The 24,363-nt window shown below is 46.4% G+C and overlaps 1 protein-coding gene across 1 annotated transcript; it reads right to left on the bottom strand.

Moving 5' to 3' along the window:
- Positions 1–16: 16 nt before the first annotated feature.
- Positions 17–24,356, bottom strand: kif14 (kinesin family member 14). Its single transcript, XM_030372721.1, has 29 exons — positions 22,809–24,356; positions 22,361–22,615; positions 22,023–22,110; positions 21,452–21,547; positions 21,287–21,339; positions 21,122–21,152; positions 20,816–20,923; positions 20,134–20,250; positions 19,542–19,660; positions 18,889–19,061; positions 17,254–17,401; positions 16,764–16,827; positions 15,932–16,116; positions 15,572–15,674; positions 15,133–15,290; positions 14,722–14,869; positions 14,256–14,402; positions 12,774–12,906; positions 12,339–12,432; positions 11,655–11,796; positions 11,047–11,165; positions 9,291–9,391; positions 8,272–8,502; positions 7,681–7,868; positions 5,570–5,722; positions 4,490–4,612; positions 4,038–4,112; positions 1,874–2,021; positions 17–1,090 (listed from the first exon to the last, which is right to left on the bottom strand). Exons 1-29 carry the CDS (start codon positions 23,954–23,956, stop codon positions 717–719), a joined length of 5,022 nt encoding a protein of 1,673 aa, XP_030228581.1. The 5' UTR covers positions 23,957–24,356; the 3' UTR covers positions 17–716.
- Positions 24,357–24,363: the final 7 nt, after the last annotated feature.

Raw genomic sequence — 24,363 nt, 5'->3', positions numbered from 1 at the left:
AATACAAAACAATCACTACAAATATTGGGTAAACCTTTACAATTTGCTGTTCAAATGGTTACAATCTTTTGAAATCGCAAGCTTGTCCCATATCATTACTTGAAATGCTGCAAAATACATACAAAGTTGATATCAAAGTAAACAGAAGAAGAAAATAAAAAAAACTGTGCAAGTTTAAGAAATACAAGAATCCAAGCAATCCTGAGTGCCAACTGTGATATACAAAGATAAAGGTTGCTGAATTACAATAGTTGCCGATCCACCAATATTTGTTCATGAATAACATATTTACCTTCACACAAAACGACCATTAATAAATCTGCCAGGAACAATGCCCATTCATCTTTCTTTTTATACACTGCGTACATGACAGTTTCGGCCTACATTGGAGCCTTTATAGTACAAATTTGGATAGACCTAAGAAGGTACAGTAGAGCATAGAACATCAGCATAGGGGCATGATCTGGTAGAGTGGGGAACAAGTGTTTTCAATGTCTTTTCCTGTTCCAACGGTACCTATAGTTTCGGTCAATTTACCCAGAAAACTGGTATACAAAAACTTTAACAGTACTAATAAGAGACTCAAAGCCAGGACATTTTCAACAAAAAGCAGATAGCAATGTGAAAAAAGTGAAAACAAGCTGTGACAAACCACAAAACGCACAGATACACAGCCCTAAGAGGGGCGGAGTCAAGCTCTACAGAACACCTGTCAATCACACCCAGTGAGGACTGCGATTGGACGAGACATCGGAGGCAAGGGAGTACAGCACTTTAGCAGCTGCCTTGTTCCGGAAGGAACCATCTTTGGACACATCCGAGTCGTCGTTGCCGGTGTGGAAGGAGCCGGTGCTGTTGGGGCCAGCGGACTGCCTGCCTTCTGCCCCCTGCTGGTCGGAGGTGGTGGTGGTCAGGGTGTGAATGGCGGCCTGGAGCTCTTCCCGTGTGGTCGAGAGCCTCCGCGGGCAGGGCAGGTCGGGGTCGACGGAGGCCACCGCCTCAGAGTGGCCGCGGACGAGGTCACCAACGGCCCGGGCGGAAGAGCTGATGGCCGCACTACCGGTGGTCAGGTTGGACTCCCGGCCTTTACCTGGGGTGGGGTCAGGGAAGTGTAGGCCATGATTTACTGTGGAGTCGTTTAGCCAACATTCAGACATTGAATTCAGACACAGGTCAACCAAGACTGGTGAGAGGTTTGGCTTGTCTTGCTCAAGGATGTCCTATTGGTTAGGCTGTGGACATTGGGGATTGAACCCAGTATCTTTCAACTGGGAGTCGAAAAGCCAAGGCACTTCACTGCTCAGTTTATAAAAAAGCCTTGCATTCAAGTAAAAATTACATATTTTATCAAGCATATGATGTCTTAAAATGAATGTGGTATCATGTTCTCTTCTGTGACAGAAAGATTTCCCTCATCACTACAATAAAGCACATCTACACTTTCATAATCCTATAAAATATTTCCACATAGCTATATAAAGCACATCTTCATTTCCCATAACAATATATAATGTTACCATTCAGCCATTATAAAGGTCATCTACACTTTCATTATACTATAAAATGCTACTATAAAGCTGTAATAAAGCACATTTACACTTCCCATAACACTATATAATGTTACTATACAGCTATTATAAAGCTCATCTACACTTCTCATAATACTATAAAATGTGACTATAAAGGTGTAATAAAGCACATTACACTTCCATCATACTATAAAATATGAATACATGGCTATATAAAGCACATCTACACTTCCCATTATACTAGATCATCTTACCACGAGGTACCTTTAAATAAACATGGTTCTATTGTAATACGTTGTGATGCTCCAATGCTTTGAGGCCCTCGTCTCTGCAGAGGGCTTTACCTCTCAGGGTGTCGGCCAGGCAGGTGTGGAGTACTGCGATGGCCCTGTTGAGCTGGAACAGCATGGTAGCCACAGCCCTCAGCTTCTGGAGATGAGACACCTGGGCCTCGTCTTCATCATCAACTCTGTCAGGGCCGGACTCCCTCTCCTGTGCGGGCACACGCACACGCACACACACACACACACACACACACACACACACACACACACACACACACACACACACACTTATCTATCTGAAAAACAGCTGCACTCTTATTCACGGTTCCAGACACTTTTCACTAGGTGGAGCCTCCATCTTGAACACCAGGGATTGTGATTGCCATTGATCCTCGCGCCTTTATTTCTCAGAAGGCCTTCCAGCACTCTTCTTCAACTTTAAGGCATTGCAGTGAGGTGTTGGGTGTACATAAATCCATGCGTGCTGCATGGTAGCTGGTGTCAGTCGAAAAAAACCCCGAATGTTTGTTGATGAGCACAGCTTTCCTATGATAGACACCAAATAGCTTCCATTCGCATTTAGAACGGCAGAGGGTAATGTGGATCTCAGATGACTTGGCAAATTAATCTCCAAGTCCCAGATATGGGTGTGGATATCATTGCTATGTCATTACGAAGATTGAGCTGCGGTCAGACCATATTATGCTGCCAGCCCCGACAGTTTCACAGATAATCGTTCTCTTCAATAACACTGAAACACCAAAGCGTTTATTTCATTTTAAAAAGAAAAAAAGGAATGATATAAACATGCAGCCTTTTTTCACCACTCATTCATAGTGTATGAATTCACTTGGACTAAAGACGATTTTTTTTCTTCTTCTTCTTCTGTTGGCTGCTGAGAGGCCCTCCCTAGACCTCTGGCCCGACAGTTGTTAAACTCGGCAATAATTCACTATAAACACTGCCTTTCGTTGAACAATGCAAGGCATTGTGGACAGAGAAATCCCCCCCTTCTTTCCTCCCAATACACAACAGAGTAGAACCGAACCGAACTGAAGAAAAAAAAAGCGGCCAATTTGTGTGGCTAAGATAAGAGCTAACAAGCGGCGTTAGCGTTGAGTGATGCGATTCCATTCAACTCCATTCGTTTCCATAACGATCGCCCAGGGACGGACGGAGGGCAGATATGCTCCCATGGTGCTCTTGGGTTTTTTATAGAAGCAATAAAAAGGCAGTTGAGCGACGTCTTTAACAGGCGGCGGTTAGGGCAGCAGGCTTTTAATCTGTGACACATGAAGACCCTTTTTCACGCCTTTTTTTTTTTTTTATTCTTCCAAGGAGCATCTGCTCGGCAACTGGGACCGGGTTTTCAGGTCACTGGAGGGGGGAAACCCCGTTCCCGGGAGCTGCCAAGTACAAAACTCTCAGTCCTTTTTAACGCCGGCCAAGGCTTCGGATCCATTACAGCAAATTTGGAGCTCAAGTATGTTCCTCACCGGGTGCCGTCTTCCCGTTCCCAATATACAAATTGGCTCGCCACTATAAACATTTCAGCCGCCACTACCCCCGAGCCTCAACGCAAGATGACACTCGTTTCAGACCTTGGTTGCTAGACTGTATTTTTTTTTTTTTCACGAATGCGGTTGACTGAGAGCTGTCTTTATGTCTTATAATCATTTTTGTTTTCGACCACAAAATATCCCAGAGAGCGTACGTATCAAAACTCGAAGGGGCCTGGAGGAGTTTACAGCGGGGGTTGAACAAAAATGATTAAGTGTTGTGTGTTTTTGTTGTCAAAGCTGTTTAGAATAAGAAACATTCATTAGTTGTGTGGTTGTGGCTGAGTAGGCTTTGGGGGCATCCAATGTTATTCTGCCTAGCAACTCAATGTGGCAGGGTTTGGGGGCAGGATAGTCTAGCGGTTCGGTTGTTTTGGCCAAGCCGAAAGGTTGAAAGTCTACCTGTGTCATGGACTTACCCTAACCCTTGGGCATCCATCCATCCATCCTGACGTGCTCTTTAGTGACATGAATCCCATATTTCATTACGAATAAAAATCACTGTTGATATTATTTAAAATGAACAAGCATCATTTCTTTATCCAAACCCCTAGATCTAAAATGTACGGCCCGCAGGACATGTAGTATTCTCTATACAGCGACAGGTCCGTCTGACATCAGTGTTCATCTTGAGGTCAGCCACTCGTTTTATGGTCGTTTCTTACCGTCATGTGGCAGTGGATGTAGGTCTGTAGGGAACAAGCCAGGTCTACTGCCTTGGATTTTAGACTCTGTAAGGCCTGCGAACAAAACAACAGTTAAAGCTGGCAGACAAACGTGGCTTTAGTTCCTCTAAAGTCCTTCTTAAAAGACCCAGAATGTCCAGGAGAAATAGAGTCAGTGATCTATGGGTAGCATACACGTCACTTTTCTTATTTTAACGTGCTAGTCAGCCACAATAAAAGTGATTAAAGAAACCATTTATCTACACAACCCTTTGTTAAAATACAAATAAAATAATACTTCTAATTTATCCAAATGACATAGTGTTTAACATCCCCCTAACATTATTGTATTCCTTTTTCTATCCAACAGCCTCGTAACAAAGTGAATGGAAGAATGATTAAAGATAATAAAACAAATGTCTTATTAATTGCATGATGATGTCATTTCTCACCGGGGTCCTCGGATAGGCCAGCTGTGCATCCCTCAGCATTTCCTTTGTAATGTGAAGCCCCGCCTCCAACAGGGACCCCACTCCCTTATTGGTCCCCTCCAAGAGACACATGGAGGTGGAAGACTGTAATGTAGTGCAGAAGTAATTTTGGGATTATTAACCACATTTCCATGGCAGTTTGCTGAACAGTTAGAACTGATGGAAAAATACAAAATGTTATGTTATTTTAATAATCCCCTTCAGGGAAAATGTGTTGTAATTTACTCCAAGCTTAATACACATGGCAAACGACTCCCTATGCCCTGGTCTTACAATCAGGACCGCACAAATTAACAACAGAAGGTATTTGTTTATAGATGTAGACGTTTTCTTCGGCAACATTCAGCGAGATAAACCAAACCAGACAAATAAGACACATTATGTGCAACTGAAAACAAAGGGGAAATTCTTGTCATCCAAAGTACAAAATGAGTGGTCTATAAAACTACCAGTAGCATTAACTATTGCTTATTTTGTGCAATGTGAGCAGAAGTCGAGTTCACCACAAACACACACTTAAAATGCCTGTTTGCCGTAGAGTCAGAAAAATAAATAAACGCAACCTCCGCAGGATTAACACATGCGTAATTTATAATATCAAGCAAAGAAGGAGGGCTGCTCCTGGCAAATTATCAAGCAGCCTCCAATGCTAAGACCGACATAGATAAACCCCCCCCCCCACACACACACCATTTCCCGGCCTCGTTGATCAGAGGGCATGATTAGTAGCCCCTCCAGCCCCCTGAGCACCCCAAACACCAGTGGCTGTCTTCACTAGTGTTACTAATGTATGGTGCTGTGTGTGTGTGTGTGTGTGTGTGTGTGTGTGTGTGTGTGTGTGTGTGTGTGTGTGTGTGTGTGTGTGTGTGTGTGTGTGTGTTTCCATGTCTCTGTGTGTGTTTGTGTTCATGTGTGTATCTGTGTCCTTGTGTGTGTGTCCATGTGTGTATCTGTGTCCATGTCTCCATGTTAATGTGTGCGTCTTTCTGTCTGTCTTTGTGCGCATGCGTGCGTGCGTGCGTGCGTCTATGTGCTTGCTACCTTGCCGATGGCCCGGGCGCTGGGCTCGGGGGCGCCAAGTGGCTCGCCGGTCAACGCAGCCAGGTGACCCACGCTCCTCAACGCCACGTCCAGACACTGAGAGCTCTTCCTGTGTGCCTCCGTCACCATGGACGAGATCTCAGACTCACAGCCCTGGAGTCCGGAGGGGGGGGGGGGGGGGGGGGGGGGTTAAGATATAAATAATGAATACATAATTGAATAACAGAAATCTCTTTTTGTTAAATATTTTTTACATGGCGTACACAAACGCGCAAAACCCGGTTGAATTTAATTAAAACAGATCAATATGAGGAAAGCAACAAAGTGGTTCCCATTGATTGTAGGGGGGTCGGTAAGTGGAACCGCGGACGCGACGGGTCCAGGAGCCAAGACAGAGGGAGGGAGGGAGAGAGAGGACCGAGGAAAAACATGGGGCCGTGTTTAGACGGTGGGGGCTGGAGGGAATTTCGGATTCACGCTTCCATATATTCATGTTGTGTTCACACGACTCAAGGTTGAGAATTCCCCCTGCTGTCCCATTTCCATACACACAGCTCAAACAGCTCACAGCAAAGACCCATCAATCAATGCCCTGCATTTTGATGAGCCATCCACGCGTCAAACGCAAACAAAATTGATAATCACTTATTTTTTCTCTTTTTTTTTTTCAATCCACATATTGCGCCATGCAGCGATTATTTTGTAAGGTGCACAGAGAAAAAAAAAAACAGTGCACCTTTGACTTCCAATATTTTGACTGATAATTAGGACATGACATAAATGTTAAATAATAATGATTTATTAAGACATTGAAATCATCATATATGCAATCTATATATCTTTCCTTACCTGTTGCACCTGGGGAACATATTGATTTGTTATTCTACCAACTGTATCGCCTTAAACTGAGCTTGAAACACGTTATCTTTCGAGGAAAGTTCAGTTTGTGTCAACACCCGAGAACTGGATTAACGTAACTGTGTTCACATTTAGGTGTGAATCTCCCTGTGCTGTTAAGTTAACAGCAATCACCTGTCAATGGCCACAGGCTAACAGCTATGTTATCTATCGTTTGTTGAGGAGCCAATGTATAATATGTATGAAACCATATAAAATATTTTCGGAATTAAAGACTAAGAGGCACTATGTTCTGGATTTAACTCTCTGGATTTAATTTTTGAAAAACGTGTGATTGAACTTGAACAGACACTATATCAGCCTTTGTGCTGATATATAGCATTTGAAACGAGACAATTTTGAACGGAAAAAGGAAGGAAGTGACGGAAGGAAGTCTGAGCGTGCTTCCTCGCATAAAAAGGAGAGCTAGCTTAAGCCTGTTCCTAGCATCACGTTGGCTGCCGAGAAATGGACCCATTGCACACATCAAGAACCCTCCAGGGCTTCCACAGGCTGCCGTGCACTTAGGGCTGTGGAGAATGTACATTAATTACATATATAAATAATAGAGCTGTCAAGCGATTAAAATATTTAATCGTGATTAATCGCATTAATGTAATAGTTAACTAATTAATCGCGATTAATCGCAAATTCTTTTTCTATGCTAAATATCCCTTGATTTTTTTGTCCCAGAATTCTTCTCATTTTAATTCTCTTATCAACATGGTGAAGTGCATCGGCTTGCCTTGTGCAAATTATTTTTTATTGATAACAACATTGGCATATACACTGATCAAAACAGGACGATACAAAAAAATAGCCTATAGTGCAATTAAACGACTGCTTTGAACAAATGTCATTTGAACATAGCAGTCAGGCTATTGCTTCTTTGTTTTGAGCCAAAGAAAAAAAAAAAGTTTTTTTTTTTTATATATAAAATAATTGCGTTAATCGCGCGATAAAAAAATTAACGCCGTTAAATTTGGTTTGCGTTAACGCCGTTAATAACGCGTTTAACTGACAGCTCTAATAAATAAACATAAGGAACATAAGCTATAGGCCTATACATCTACTCCTTTTCGAAGGGATTTCGCCTCGTCCTCGAACTTAACACAAATCTGACCCGCAATAGAATGCATCTTCCTCCTCCAAAACCTCCTCCTCTACCGTGAACGAAGAGACGGGAAGGTGTGGCTCTGGGGGTTAGCCCCTACCTGGATGAGCAGCTGGAGGAAGCCTCCCATCCTCTTGACCTGGCACCGCAGCTCCTCGGCGGCGGAGTACAGGGCCCGGGCGGCTGGCCGCGTGCTGGCCAGCCAGTGGCGTGTGAGGAAGACCGCCCGCTCCACCGCCGATGTGGCGACCACCAGCTGGCCCTGGGCCTCCGGGCGGCAGGCGAACACTGCAGGAGGGGAGAGAGAGACAGAGGGAGGCTCAGGTGAGACCAGAGACAGGAGGATCCAATCGGGAGAGATGGACCAACACTGGAGGAAAGGGGGAGGGAGAAACACTGATGGGGAGAGAGAGTGAAAGAGACTCACTCTTTGATTTTTGAGCGGGGACCAAAGTATGGCAAGGGTGAAAGACCGTGAAGGCCGATAGAAACTAGGAGGAGTCAACAAACACCTGCCACTCATGTTAGTGGGAAACATTAGTGGGCTTAATCATAATTAACATACATGCTGCATCATCCTGTAGAAACATACATTTCGAAAAAAACCCTGTTGACAATTCCCCGTCTTGTTTTACACAATTTAAAAAAAAATCGGTTAATAATCCTAAAAGGTGTGTTCCCACGGCCCCACCGTTCTCCTGGCTGTCGTCGTCCAGGCCGTCGTACAGGTCACAGACGGTGCGGACCACCGTGTAGACCAGCTGCAGGTCGTGGATCAACCGGTCCGCCATGCTCTCCTCCGGGCCCCCGCAGCCCCGCAGAGTGGATAGGCTCTGGCCAATCAGCTCCTTGCAGATGCCGGGGAGGGCGGAGCTTGACGCGCTCGGATGGGTGGACGGGGGTTGGGCCACGCCCATCAGCCCTGGGACGGACGGCGAGGAGAAAGTGTTGGAGGTGTACCGTTTGGTGGGACTCGAACCCCTAACCCTGGCAGTTTTAATCTTCTTATAAGACGGTTGCTCGGCAGCGGTCTCAACACGAGTTAAACAATTCCCCCCCCCCCCCCGAATAAATAAAGTAATCTTATTATGCATCCATGGGTCTCAAATGGTACTTTCTCAATTATGGTATTACGAGTCCCATTGGCAACGGTCTGGTTAAGACTTGTAAATGTTTCACCCTGATCTTCAACGTTCATCTCCTAATGAGGGAACGGTTGTGATGAATTCAGAACTAAATGTTGTTGAGTAGTGGATGGGCTAGGCTTCACTTTTAAAAGACGTTTGGATAAAACCGTCCGTCAAACGTTGTACATTTAGAACAGGGGTTCTCAAAGTTTTGACAGCTGAGGGCCAATTTAGGAACCCAGAATTTGACTGAGGGCTGCCAAAGGAAAAATAAATTGGCGGGAAACGCCGTCAGCATCCCAGTGGTGAAAAAAAAACATTGCACCGTGGACCTCTGGGAGTGAGGTCAAGTAAGTCACGAAACTGAGGTTCATCCTTTCAAAGTAATGAACAGTCGGATTAAAACAAACAAATTTAACAGGATTTAATTGAAAGCTAGAGAGTCGACTTTTCTCTTAATATATATATATTTTTTTTTTACTTACATCTGTATGTCATTGCGGGCCGGCATTGGCCTGCGGGCCGCACTTTTAGAACCAATGATTTAGAATGATGGGTATGAGAGTCAGACGGAAGGGTTTACCGGTGGATGTGGAAGAGGCACCGAGGAGGCTCTGGATGGGGTGGACCCTGATCTCGTACAGTCGCCCCGAGATCCTCCTGCTCTTCAACAGGCTTCGGCTCCTGGTAAAGAGGACAGAGCCAGGGGTCAGAACCATGAAGAACGGCCGCTAGGTAGGAGCCTTACAAACACTGGAAATATAACTCCCGTCCACATCATGGAGTTTGATTGGTGAAATGTCTCCCAGTAGACTACAACTGGGGTGGTCAATGGTGAAATTTCTCACACCGATTGCCATCTGGAGGCGTTATCGGTGAAATGTCTCCCCCTAGACTACACATATAAGCAAAATAATAAGAAATAATAATTAATAATAAGGTAAAAAATCCTATTACCCCAAAGATCCCTATAGCTATTCCACGTACAGACTATCCAAATGTTGTTGAGAAATTCATGCAAATCTCCAAAAATGTATTTCTTGTAGCTGGCCGTATGTGTTCATAGTTCAACTTCTCAGCTTCGCCTTAATTTGCTACGGAAAAAAACGAAGAATTATGAAATGTAAATGGAAGCATAGAATATGTGTGGCAGAAATACCATCGGTGAGCCCAGTGGCGTAGGAACTATGGCCCGATACACCCAATATTTTTCCACAGGGAGGTCTAATTAGTAAGCAAATAGACCGTAGCAAGTTAACCTGACGGCGTCGGGTAAACACGGTCTAGTATAGAGCGCTAGCCAGCGGAGGCTTATTGGAAGCAGAGAAGAAGAAGGGAGGTGAAGGAGGTACAGAGAGCTCGCTGCCATGTTGCCCTTGGCTGGTCCTACCACTGGCACCAATAGGAGCTCATAAACATGCCTGACAAGAAAAATAACAATGTGAGAGGAAAACATTGTGGGTGCCGTCTGATGTTTGGACCACGATTGTAGAAGGAATTGTACAGTACAGTAAGAAATACTGGAACTTTGGCTGGCCCCCCTTCTCTTTCAGTTCCCCTGCCGTTAAAAACCATAAGAAAAGCTTCAAACAGCCCAGGGAGGAATGATCTTCAAATAGCCACTTCTTCTCAGCTTGTCAGGGGGTGAGAGGGAGAAAAGAGAGAAGCTAAGGATGTGTTAAACATCTGCACATCTGACGGGATGAAAATCACACTGGCAGTGGAAACATAAACAGAGGACAGCTCTGAGAAAATAAAGTCGCCCGCGAGAAGCGCTTCAACAAAGGCCGCCCTTCCACGTTCCATTCAAGGAGCGCGCGGAACTTTCCATATTTCCATCGTTTTGCTTGACAGATTGTTCATACCGGAGTGCGGCACGCCAGGAGCCAGTTAACACAGAGCATCACGGGCATCGGCTCAGGGCCGTAAACCACGAGCGCTTTCGTGGCGTCTGACAACAGGTTGTCCGAGCGGTTACGCTCAACGTGTGATTCAAACGCCAGGAGGTAAAATCGATTCTTTATTTAGGGGGGGTTGGGTGAAAATCAACCAGATGTGGTTGAATCCGGTGTGGAGGCAGGGATGAGGTCTGCCAGCGCAGGTTCGATGCAATCTCCATCGTGCCCTTTGTCTAAAAGAAAGCGGGGTCAAAGCACCCGGGAGCAGGGCACCAGAGAGACCACTTTCTCACGGGCGCTCTTGAAAGTCACTCGGGGATATAAGAACAAGAGTTAAAGCGTTTATAAAAGGTAATCTAAATGTAGATGCTCCGGGCGGGACAGAAGGACGGCGGGACGGAGGGATGGATGGCGGGGGGCTGGAGGTGAGGCGATAATTACCTGCGCCGCGAGAAGGAGGCCGAGGAGGAGGTGGTGGTGGAGGAGGAGGCAGACAGATCCTGCTCCCACTCATCATCGGGATCGTAAAAAACTTCATCATCCTTGGAGGCGGCTTCCCCCTGGGGAGGGTAAAATATCGCTGACTACGCCGACCCTCTCGTTCTCCACTTAATGAGAAATACGCCGGAGACGAGGCATAGCTCTCCCGGCCGTCAACCACATAAACAAGCCATTTGGGCCTGTTTATGAGAGTATGGGCATGTTCTATGGCCCGGGTATTAGATTATATGTCGGTTTCTTTACATGCTGAATGGGGGAAACAAGACAGGTTGGAGGAATGTGTGGTGCGCTGGGTTGAGAGAATGACAGGCCGCCGGGCGGGAAGGGAAGAATAACAGTCCAGATGAAACCTTTAAAAGTCAATTATTTGACGTCAGGTTTTCTGATACATTTCGAATTAACAAATTATTTAGTCCATCACTAATGCTACCTTTATGATAGTTTAGAAATCCCCTATTCTGCCATTGATACATTAAGAATGTTTGCCAACGCACACATTTAGAGAGGAATCCAGACCAGAAATGCATTGAAAGCGTTATGTCCTCTACCTGCTCCAGCTCCCTCATGGCGGCCATGTTGTTCTGGAACCTCTCCAGGGTCCAGAAGGTGGAGATGCCCAGCTTGGTGTTCTGGACACGCACTTGCATGCCATTCTCTTCCCTGGCGTTCTCCATCTCTGAACTCTCGTGCCTGACAGCAAAAAAAACATTTAAAAGTCAAAGCTGAACAGTAATAAATCTCATACTGGTCGGTGATAGTTTACCGAATGCTGTTAGTCTAAGGGTCAGGGTGTTTGTTCGTGGGTGCTCCGGGTTTGAATTGCAATGTCGAGAGCTTAATCGTAGACATAGCTCAGGAGGTAGAGTGGGTTGACTTGCAACCGGAAGGTTGCTAGTTTGATCCCTGCCTCCTCCTATCTGATTATCGAGGTGTCCCTGAGCATGACACCTAACGCTAACTACTCCCGACAAGCCTGGCTGTCGCCTTGCATGGTTGACTCCGCCGTCAGCGTGTGAATGTGTGTATGAATGGTTGCAAGCTTTGGATAGAAGCGTCCGCTAAATGGCCAAAAATCCTTGGGCAAAACCCAAAACCTCTGAGGCGTCCCTCCATAGAGAGATGGATCTGAATGCAATGTAAGGATCTAAATAGAAAGAAAAATGGCAAAATGACTACTACTAACAAAGTAGTAAGTAACAATCTCTTGTGTGTGTGTGTTCGCTCTACACTACCTGCTGAAGCGCGTGTTTTTCCTCAGCTTGGTGCTGATTTTGTTGGCCTCCTCGATCATCAGGGAGAGCTTCATGGCGTCCCACTGTGGCGCCACTTTGACCCAAAGACACAAAGATACGTTACAAACTCCATCCGCGACGCCAGCGAATGAAGCCAGCAAGCACCGCAGCGGAGACGATTAGGGTCAAATAACAGCCAAAGGTGTTCCATGGGGAACAACTGATATGAATGTCCAGTACTTTCTGATTAATCCCCAGTTGGGGTTTGAAAAGCACATCTTATCTTACAACATGTAACATCACAACGGACATGGATACAGCCACACATTGACATGCACGCACCGGACATGGACACAGACAGACAAACACGGACACACACACACCTTAGACATGGACACAGACAGACCAATGAGACCCCCCCCCCCCCATGCGTACCGGTCTTAGGGGTGCGGTTCTCCCTCAGGGCCATCCTCTTCTGAATCTCCTCCAGATCTCTGCTCAGCTTAACCTTCTCCGCCTCCAGCGCGTCCACGATCTTGGCCTGCCGCACGCTGTGCTCCTCCAGCGCCTTGGGGTCCGGACACACAACGAACGCGTCAGATCTGACCACCACCCGATGAGGAGGAGCCGGTCAGCGCTGGTACAGCCATTAGGACCCGTCAACCTTCAGGTCGATGGGTCATTGGTAGGGTCAGGTAACACCCGTTACTGGGGCAACCCTGGGGGGGAGGGCTTGCCTTTCACACCTGGGATCGGTCATCACCGTATTAGCGGAGCTGACCTTGGTTTCACTTTCAAGGTCGCTCTTATCAATCGGGCCGTCTTAGAAGCTGACCAGGCGATCATTTTATTTAGCGTATTCTGTGAAAGGCGGTCAAATGGTGTAAATTGGCTCTATAATTGGAAAGGTTGACACACGTATAAAGAAAGTCTTCTCCATGTTTTTTAATTTATCCAAACATTAAAAGATAACGACCTCATGAGAACGTCTTTTCTTCTGCCTTTTCATTTCACAGAGAAATTCCAATGGCGTGTGCTTTTTTGTTCGATTCCTTAAAAAATATTGTGGTTAACTATATGGTATACATCACTCACTCCCTCTATACTTTCCAAAAGGAAAAAAATATGATTCCGACGCTGATCTCAGCGAATCGTGGCTAGAACGACATCATTCTAGATGACACATTTTTGAGACCAAACTTTTTTTTTTCAGGGCAGTGAGCATAGCTCTGGCTAGGGGTGTTTTGACTCCCAACCGAAAGCAGCTAGTTTTGATATCCCCTTGTCGAAACCACCGCAAGACCAAAACGAAAAAATGACATGCATTTGACTCAATCTTAAAGGAGACATATTATACCACCAGATGAGTGTGTGATTAGCCGTCAAAAGCCGTTTTGAAAAACGGCCTCTTCTGACATCGACAAGTGGGCGCGTCCACCTAGATGTACCCTGGATAGATCAGTCTACCAGCCTACCCAGTGGACTGTAGCAAACGTTGCTCATCTATTCGTCATACGTCTAGGTGGACACGCCCACTTGTGATGTCAGAAGAGGCAGATTTTCCAAGCGGCTTCTAACAGAAAATCACACTCACACCTGGTGGGATAATACGTCACCTCTAAGAGGCTTAGGATCAAAGCATTCACTTTGTCCTGAAATGGACACTCCTGGACACCCCAGTATAACAGCCGGACCCTCCTGGACCCTCAAGTATAACAGCCGGACCCTCCAGTATAACAGCTGGACCGTCTAGTATAACAGCCGGACCCTCCAGTATAACAGCTGGACCGTCCAGTATAACAGCCGGACCCTCCTGGACCCTCCAGTATAACAGCTGGACCCTCCAGTATAACAGCCAGACCCCCCTGGACCCTCCAGTATAACAGCTTGACCCTCCAGTATAAGAGGCGCCCTGACCTGGGCCTCGACGTGGAGGCGGAGCCTCTTCTTCTGCGTGTCCACCTCCAGCTCCAGGTGCTGCTTGGCCTGCCGCAGCTCTGCCATCTGATTGGCCACGCGCCTGTTGTCCTGTTCCTGGTTCTGCTTCCGCTGGCTCTCCTCCACCTGAGAGTGGGGGAGTGGGTTGGGGGGGGGGGGGGGCAGTTGGAATGTTATGTTAGATATTGCGCAATATTTTAAGATTTGTAATCTTAATGTTTTAATTTATTAGTATTATTTCTCTTATATTTTCTTCTTATCTTTTGAGGATTTTTGATTCAGACTTGTGAAGTTGATACATTTTATTTTTGCAAAAGTGAACATGACAACGTTGTGTCGAAATGAGACGTTTTGAAGTAGGCAGCACGGTATGATTTGTAACCATTTTAAAACAAAATGATTAAAGTTCTTATCAGGCCACTCGATCATTTGAAGTGCGCTGTACCAGCTCTTCCTCCAGGGTGTGGATGCGGTCTTCGTAGCGGGCCCTCTGGTCGGACAGCTCCTTCTGGGCCAGCTCCTTGGCCATCTGGATGCCCTGCATCATCTCCTGCTTGGCCTTCAGGTGGGCCTCCTCTATCTCCGCCTCCAGCCTGCAGGCGAGCACCCAAGCGAGAGGCGTTCAAAGCGCGCGGGAATTCAGAGAACTGAGATTTGCAGATCATAATAATAAACTTGGATAGTACATAAATAACTAAAACTACAGTTGGGTGGGAGGAGGGCAGTTATCAATTAATACGGAACATAAACAGTTCAAAGAACCGATGACCAGGCCAAAACATGAAAAATGAAAAGCCGAAACACAATTTGATCACTGTAAACGTCCGTAAGACTAGTGTATTAACGGTTGACTCACTGGGCTCTCTGGGCGGAAAGCAGCTCGTTCTTGGCGAACTCAAAGTCCTTCTGTCCGTCGCCGGAGCCCGTCCAGCACGACACCCGTTTCCCAGACTGCACCTCTGCAGGGTGGTTGAAGCGGAAGTAGTGGTCCCCGCCCAGAATCACACGGTCGCCCTGGCAACCCCATGGACAGGCAGATGAACGGGGTGAAGAAGAAGCCAGACAAAACAGTAAAATGCTTGTTTCTGAATGTTTGGGAACCATTTAAAAAAAGAATACAATGTTCAAACGAGTTCTATTTTTTTATTCCTTGCTTTTAATTCTTTCTCTTGTAATTAGCGGTTGCTCACCTTACATATACATTTGGCAGTCAGCTCTCAATTGGACGTTTTTAACCTGTTTTCACCGTATTCTCCAGTAAATGCGTTTCCTATTGCCAGCGTCGATGTACGTACGTGGTTGAGGACGGTGGCCGTGAAGATCAGGTTCCCGTTCACAAACGTCTTGGCGCTCTCCATCGGCGTGACGCTCACAGTTCCTCCCACGTTCGAGATCACACTGGAAGAGCGCGAAAAATAAAGGGTTATAAAGGGTTTAACAGAAAAAAGCAAAGCAAAAAATAAAATAGCGTTTCCTTAATTCCTTTTTGATAAAAAGGTAAAACATGAACTTGAAAGAGAAGAAAAGGACCGGATTATACCCATAATAGGAATATGTGGGTGGAAATAATATACAGTTTAATAGAATAAAAGCACAACTAAGAACTAAAACAGCCTCTTCAAGCGAGCACTCTTCTACCGGAGGGTCCGACTCACCAGTGGCGGTCGCCAATGAGAGCCCCCGACAGCTGGATGTCGTGGGGGGACTCCGACTTGAGCTTCCCCACCAGGGTGCGGCCCTCCCGGATCATGTAGAGCAGCATCTCCGACAGCTGGGGGTCCTCGTTCAGGTTCACCAGGTTGGGCAGGCGGTTGTCCACCTTGAAGGTCAAGCCGGCCCTCTGACGCCGACGCAGGAGGGAAAAAGTTGAGGGAGCGCCATTTTGTTTTCACCGCTGAATTTCTCCTTTGTATTTATTGTATCATGATGAGGTTTACTATGGAGACATTTATCAAACAGTGGTATCTAAAGCGACCAACACTGATTTCAGATGCATGACAAAGAGCAGGTTGGTAGGAGTTAAGACTTAGTGCTTAAGGATGCCAACGATGAGGCTGGTGACAATGTATATCAAACCCAGTAGCTTTGAGCTGGGGGATAAACACTCAAACTACTATACAATGCTGTATCCTGTTCACTACAGAAAATGCGCTGATGTGCCGGTGCAGGAGAAGGGACTACGGTCCTGAAAAGAGGTCTTCCGGAATGAATAAAATGTGTAAAATAGATCAGTGTGTTTGCATTCTTTGTAAACTATAGAGGGACTAATGGCAATGACGGCGCATACAGTTCAGACTACAGGTTAGAACGTGGACATCATAGTCTGATCCAGCCAGAAGGATCCCCCATGTCATAATGTTAGAGTGACAGTAGGAACACAGCTTTGGGGGGCATTCAGACATTACACCAGCTGTACCCCATAGAGCCAGGGGTGTATTGGCTCTGTGGAGAGGTGTTTCCCTGGGTCAAGTCCTTGACGGCACTCACCTGCAGTTCTTTGGTTTCCTCTCGCTTCCGGATCTCTGCCTGCTCAAGCTTCTCTCTCCAGGCCCTGCAGCATCATGGGGACAGTAGTACGTTCAGTAGCGGATCACTGAGACCAGAGACTAGTAACGCTAGTCTCACATATTACTATTATCAGCAGTAATATAGTAAGTATCATTTCGGTGCCGTGATGTCTGTAAGGATATTGTGCTCCTCTTTATGCCAAAAATAGGATAAAGTTGGTCGTGCAAGCTTATAAAAGAAAACAACCAGCCCAGGACCTGGGGAACAGACTAGAAGGTAATTCAGGAACACAATGTCCCTCCTGTGTAAACACACTTTAAGCCCCACAGCAGACATTAAATGTGCATTGCTCAGTCGTTCTGTTGAAATGTGTACACAGCCTTCCTTGTTGTTTCTAATCCGTGTGATGCGTTATGGTTTTATGAACGACCGCCAATGAGTAACGGTGAAGCAACGGGTGAGCGCTGACCGCTGGTTCTCCAGGTTCTCCCTCTCCCGCTGCGTGAGCTTGCTCCGCAGGCCGGCGATCTCCTGCTGGAAGAGACGCTCCCTCTCCGGGAGCACCCCCTGGGCGCTGGTCTGTGCGGCGCGGAGCTTCTCCACCTCCAACTTAAGCTCTGCGGACGCGGACAGAGACACGGACACACACACACACACACACACACAAATTAACTTACGGTGATTCTAGGTCATAAAGCGGTCAGGAATGAAGACGGCTGTCAATGATAAATATTAAGTGCAATCCCACGAGAAGAGTCAAATCCCATAAACCTATCATGCTAAATAATTGAAAGGCGATCTCATCTATAAAATTAAAAGCGTACTGTAAAGATTTGCTGCATAAGTCATGGGTAATCGGATGAAGAGTAGTATAAATAATGTGTTACAAAAGCATCCTCAATCCCTTAACATAATGTGAAAGTAGCACGACCAACTGAAGACATAAATTAAAAAAGTGAAAAGGCGCAAATTTAATTAAATTGGAGTTTGATGAGTGAACTTCAGGATAGAACGCTACATCAAGAGCTCCCCCTAGTGTTCACTAGGGGACATGGCCGTATAATCTGACTATGAAAAATAATACTTGCATGACAGTTAGCTGTCTTGTACAGCCGACAGTGCATAAATATGGGCCAGAGGCAAGGTTAGGGCCAGGCTTTAATTGAAGTGGGAGGTGAATAAGCCAATGATGGATAGATAGGCCGACAGCGGGTTATGGGAGAGAGACAGCAAGAGGGGAGAGAGAGAGAGCGAGAGAGACTGACAGGGACGGAGTGAGGAGGGAGAATTATATACAAGCAGACAAAGACAAAGAGCGGAGAGGGGACATGCAATAAACAGGACAGAGATGGACAGACATGCAATAAAGTCAATATCACCCACTGGCGGTGGAGTAATTGGACTTTTTAATGCATGTGACCCAGTGATGAGGTGAGTTCAGCTGAAGTGCTGAACACAAACTACAGAGGGCTGCAGAAGTGTGAAAACTTTACAGGGTGAGAAGGGAAGAGCCGGGAAGTACAGCTTCAGAAGGCGTACACAGCGCATGGAAAGGGTGACGTTTATGGTTTAGTTGGTAGCTACGTCCTCTCAAAAAACTTTTGGTGGTTGAAATGTAATTTCGACTAAGGTTTGAGCCAAAGCGAATAAAGGAGTATGGCAACTTAAAAAAAATAACAAGAGCGTTGCACAAAAAAATGGAAAGGGAGAAAGGCAAAGACAAAGGAAAAAAGAGAGTAAGACAGGTAAACGCAGAAATTGCGGATTTTAACGCAGTACCTAACGTCTCGTCTCTGCTAAGGAACCCTACAGTTCCAACTGCCTCTTTTGAAAGGGACGCTACTCAACCAAGTGCGAGAATTCACTAAGTCAGTACAGGCCATTCTTTGTCCACCCAGATGGATGATGGATAGACCCACTCTAGGTCTCTTCTCTGGTGGACGGTACCAAACGGATAGTGCGGGAGTTTGATTTACCCATCATGCATCTGGGTGGGGACTCCCACCTGTGATGTCACTAGTGGACCGATGCAATGCTTTAAATGGCTTCACACCTTCACCTTAAATGCAGGCCCTTTAAACATCTTATTCCTGTGACCTCTGACCTCGGATGAGCTTGGCGTTGGTGTCCTCGTTGACCTTGGCCAGGTTGATGATGGTGCGGGCCTGCTGGGCGTAGCGCAGCGTGCTCAGGCTCTCGTCCACGTTGCTGCCCGCCGGGCTCACCGTGGCGATCATGGCCGTCTTCGAGTTGCCGCCCAGACTCTCCTTCAACAGCCTGCCGGGTCAAAGGTCACAGTGAGAAAGATGGCGGGGAATCGGGACGAATTGACATTCAGACTTATCAAAAGAAAATACATTGAATGAGTTTAATTAAAGGATATCGTAAAATAAAAACAAGTGGTTGATTAATGTTGCGACTTGCAGAAACAAAACGTGTATTCAAATGATTATTACAGAGATCTTTCAAAGTTGTGGTTTTTTGTTACAATAGTTTTGATGATTTCTATCAAACACAGATGAGGAGAAACAAAGCATTCGACCACTGGAATCGCCACAGGGTGAAGCACCGGGCCACTGCATTCCTAACGTCTGATTGGCTGCCAATGTTGTCACTCAAATCACTTTCCCGTGACCAACCACGGCAAGGGACTTTAGAATCAAACAACTCTTTCATACATCTCCACCCTTGTTTAAGAGACCGACTCCTGACTCCATGAAAGGTAAGCTGAAGACGCTGAAGAAGAGTTTCTCTCACCAGGTGAGGACCGACTCTCTGTAGGGGATGAAGACCCTCTTCCTGTTGACCACCTGGTCAGCCAGGGCAGAGATCACCTTTCCCAGGGTGAGCAGCGACATGTTGATGCTCGCTCCCTCCTGGGAAAACAAAGAGCCATAGAAGGACCTTAGAGGAATCGTCTATTCGACTATTGTTGATGTGGTTATTCTTCTAAATACTTTAGAATAAATAACTAAATTACATTAAGAGACACAGCATATCAACCACATGTAATTATTTTTGTACACAGTGACTTCTACATATTTTCTGAGAAAGGCAGATCTAGCTCACAAACTGAATTAATTGAATGAAAGGAATTCAATTATTTGCGTTCCTTTTTTCATTTTATAAAATAATCGAATCCTAAAAATGTATGAAAGGAAACATAAAGAAATACGTTATTCCCACCATTTAATTTTTTGGATAATGTGAACGCCTCTGTCATTAAACTCCTACAACCCTCGACTTAGCTCAGGAGGTAGAGCAGTTGTCTTGGATAAAAGCGTCTGCTAAATGCCCTAATTGTAATTGCAACCCAAGCTCCGGGATAGCGTAGCGAGGAGAGGCCTACCCTGAGACGCTCTCCATTGGTCTGGGCCGAGTTACACCTCTCGCTGCCCGCCAGATCCACCAGGTTGATCCGGCTGGTGATGCGGTGGTCGTGCTCCTCCTCCTCCACAAACTCTGTCTGCACACCAACAAATTAAGAGTGGAGAAAGAGGGCAGAACAGTCATGAAGGTGGCGAGACAACTGCTGCAGACAAACAAAGACGCATCGCTAGAACGGCTCGTAACCTTTTTCATAATGAATAGTGTTCCTGTCTTTTTTCTCAACATGTTACAGGTTATGTGACACATATATCTTCAGTGCAAATAGAGAATGATTCTCACAACACCAGCCGGGTATTTATCGTATTATTTAGAATGTGAATTCTTCCATCCCATATCCCCCCTTTACAATTATAACAACAGATTCATATAATACGCCAGAATGTAATCCTCTACACAAGAACAGGTGGCTTACATAAATACACACAGACACACACAAACAAGCGACTTACAATAAGTACATTTGTCAGAAGAAAGAGAAACGACAATATATCGGTACAGTAAGGATGTTCATACAAACAATTGCTACGTTAACCCATTCCCTGTAAACCTCAAAGAAAGCTAGGATAAGATGCTACAAAATGCTATGTCCTACTTTTAAGTGCCACACACACACACACACACACAGGGGGGGGGGGGGTCACCTTGGTCTGGGTCATGACCAGGGTGAAGACGGAGTGGGACCTGGAGCTCTTGTCGTTCATGCCGGTGGCCGCCGTGGCCCTCTGCTTGTTCCCCAGCTCCAGCCATACCTGGAACACACACACACACACACACACACACACACACACACACACACACACACACACACACACACACACACACACACACACACACACACACACACACACACACTTATGGATTAGAGGTATAGAGAGAGAAATAACATAAGGAAGGAAGGAAGAAATGCAGCAAGAACAACTAAAGAAAGTTCGGAGAACGTCTCTTACCTGAATGTCGCTGAAGGAGCTCACCACATGCCTGGAGGAGAGAGATGATGATGGTGATTCGGATGGTCACTTATGAATAGGGAGAGTTTACTATAGTTCTGTATCGACTATTAATAAATACAATTAAATCATGTAAAATTGATTAAAAGGAGCGCTGGTCCTTACGTAGAGAGGTCAGCGACGTAGGGCCCATGGACCGGGTGCTCTCGAACCCTCAGCTGGAATACATCCAACACAACAGTGGCTGTCAGGAAGAGGCATCTTTGCAGGACACGTTGCCAGAGATATCGTTGCACTGGAGTGGTACACTCAATTGTTTGTTGTACTTACAGGCAGCCTGTGGTTTTGGTTGTCCCTCGCCACCAGCAGGTCATGGATCTTCTCGTTGTACACCTCAAAGTAGCTCATCTCCAGGTGGCAGGACACCTGGAAACACAAGCAAATGCACAGACAAGAGCCTGGGATGAAAACATGTCGCCCAAGAAGCTACACTCAATAACATTTGCATTGAATAACCCAAATGTGTTTTTTTTACTGCCTACTTGTCTTGTATGAATTGTCGAATGGTCAAATGTGTAAACGCGTCCAAAACAAACAAATTGGATTCAATGTGGACCGTTATTGTGAAGACATGATCCACATTTACATTTCAGTGCATTTAGCAGACGCTTTTATCCCAAGCGACTTACAAAGGTTCATACACACATTCACACACAGACGGCGGAGTCAACCACGCAAGGTGACAGCCATCGCATCGGGAGCAGGAAGGGTTAGGTGTCTTGCTCAGGGACACCTCGCCAGGGATCTAATAATAGATCATCTTAAGAACATCAGCGAGAGGTCCAGAAGGGAGTCTGTCGTATGAGAAAGGAGAAAGAGAGATAGAAGAGAGACCGCACACCTTGTCCTTCTGAACGGAGGCCAGTCTGGAGAACAGCTCCTGGCAGAAGCGTGGGATCACCCCGGCTTCCTCTCCGAAGCCCATCATTCTATGGCGCGATTCGAAATGGAAAAAACGGTTTTAATACGTGCTGAAGGTTAAAAAGTTGTGCAGGGTGAATATCAACTGAACATAGCAGTTACCTCAAAGTACAACTGCAGGGGGAAAAAATGATTTCCTGGTGAACTACATAACTAAACGTATTTCATTGCTCTTTATAGTTTTAGTTCATGTTTGTTCATGACCATTGCCCCAGGAGGACTTGTTGCCCCACACTTGCCCCACGCTAAAGCACTCACGTGTACGACTTTCCAGAACCGGTTTGTCCATAGGCGAACAGGCAGGTGTTGAAGCCCTCGAAGGCCCGCTCCAACAGGGGTCTAGCTAGGGTCTGGTACACCGTCTGCTGGCTGGCAAAGCTGGGGTCCTCCACGTCAACGGAGCAGAAGGAGAAGTCGTAGACGAAGGAGTGGCTGTGCTTTGAGACCGGATGCTGGACGACTGTCTCCTGGTCCTTCATGAAGATGACCTGGAGTCTGTTCTCTGTTTTCTCTCTAAAACAACACAACATTTTTACTTCACCATTTTTTATGACAGTTGTGACAGTGTTTCTAAGATGAAGTAACGCAATATGACTCAAATGCGACAATAAAATATGTTTGTTCTCTCGTCGGCGAAGTTGTCAATTCCATCATTTAAGGTTAACGTAATGTGATGCGTATAACGTAATGTAATGCGTGTACAAACCTGGCATTGAAAGGTCGCACACGCACTGCAACGGTCACCGCACTGTTCTCCATCTTCAGGGAGTCTTGTTGTTTCGGCAACTCGCTGGGGCGAACCAGGGGCTCAGCCGAGACACGTGTCGCTGGAGGGACCTCCGAAGGTGTGGAGCTACTCTGGACCGAAGCCGCTTCGTCGCTGGAAGTCTTCCTCGCTGGTAGGCTGGCGTTTGATTTGAACACACTTGAGGAGGTCTTGAGTCCTCTGGGTGTTGGAACAGGCTTCGTTTCCTCAGCCTGCGGTCTTCTCATCTTGGGCCTCTCCAGACTAGAGTTTTTAACAGACACCGCTCTTGGGATTGGCTCTTTCACGGACAGCTTCTCGAACACGTCCTTCTTTGAAGCAATCCTCTCAAACGGCGTCCTCTTAGTCGGCGTTGAAAACACTTTCGCATGGTCTTCAGCTTTCCCCAGCTCCCCTAGTTGCCTCGTTGCGGGCGTTGGCGTCTTATTGTGTGACGTTTTCCCAGGCGCATCTGTGATCTTAACCGGTGTAGCTGCCGGTGCACTGTGTTCTTTGACTTTAAACTTGGAAACGGTGTCCCTCAGACTTGCGGTGCGGAGCACACCCATCATCCCGGGCACCCTGCTGTTGGACTCCGACAGGACTTTGGTGGCTCGTGGTTCCCCAGTAGGGACGAGGCGCTGCCCGTCGGCGGCCCTGCTGGAGTCGGAGCTGACGGATCGGTCGATGACTACCGTCCTGGTCCTGCGCTGGAGGGTCAACCTCTTCTCCGGTGCGGGCGTCTGGGTCTTCTCCGCCGGGTCGCTCATCGCGGTGGTTTGCTCGGCGTTGTTCTCGGTGTTGTTGGTGTTGTTTGTTTTCCTCCTCTGCAGGGTGAGTCGTCCCCGGGTGGGTGTGCCAGCAGGGGTCGGAGGCCCGCCGCTCTTTGACAGCCCTGGGATCACATAGGTCCTGTTGATGCTCTTGTACACAGATCTGCTCTCGCCACACGTTGAGTTGACAGAGTCCGTGCTGAGGTGTGTGCTCAGCTGTGTGGTCTTCTGTTCCTTGATCAGGCGTTCCCTGGCCGGGGTTTTCGAGGAGGCTGATGACATGAGGTGGTCATAATACGTGGTGTGCTTCCTCCCTTGTATTGAAAATAAAGACATGGCTGTTGGCTGCTAAAAATAGGTAAATCTGAAAAAACTAAAAGCCGAATTGGACTTCACTCAGCGGCGATCCAGGATCCATTGGTCTACAGTAACTGCGTATAAGTAATCCTTTAGAGTTGGACGCTTATTTTATATGGGCGTCATTATTGTAAGTCAATATTAACTGTACAAAAATGATCGACAGTCACGAGTATCCATTCGATTCTGCGAGTGAACCAACGGTGCATCAGGGTTGACTATCGAATATAAATAACAAACCAAAATAAGTCAGGCGCTTTTATAAAAGCCAGTTCGGTAATGAACTTAAATGAGTGACTTCCGTCTGTATAATGTCCAAACCAAAACAAAAGGAACGGCTGGAGCGTTGTTTACATGCTCGTCTACCCCACTTCCGCATTTGCCCG

The sequence above is a fragment of the Gadus morhua genome, chromosome 12 (assembly GCF_902167405.1).
Source record: "Gadus morhua chromosome 12, gadMor3.0, whole genome shotgun sequence".
NCBI classification, from domain to species: Eukaryota; Metazoa; Chordata; class Actinopteri; order Gadiformes; family Gadidae; genus Gadus; species Gadus morhua.
This window is presented reverse-complemented; position numbering and strand designations above follow the sequence as displayed.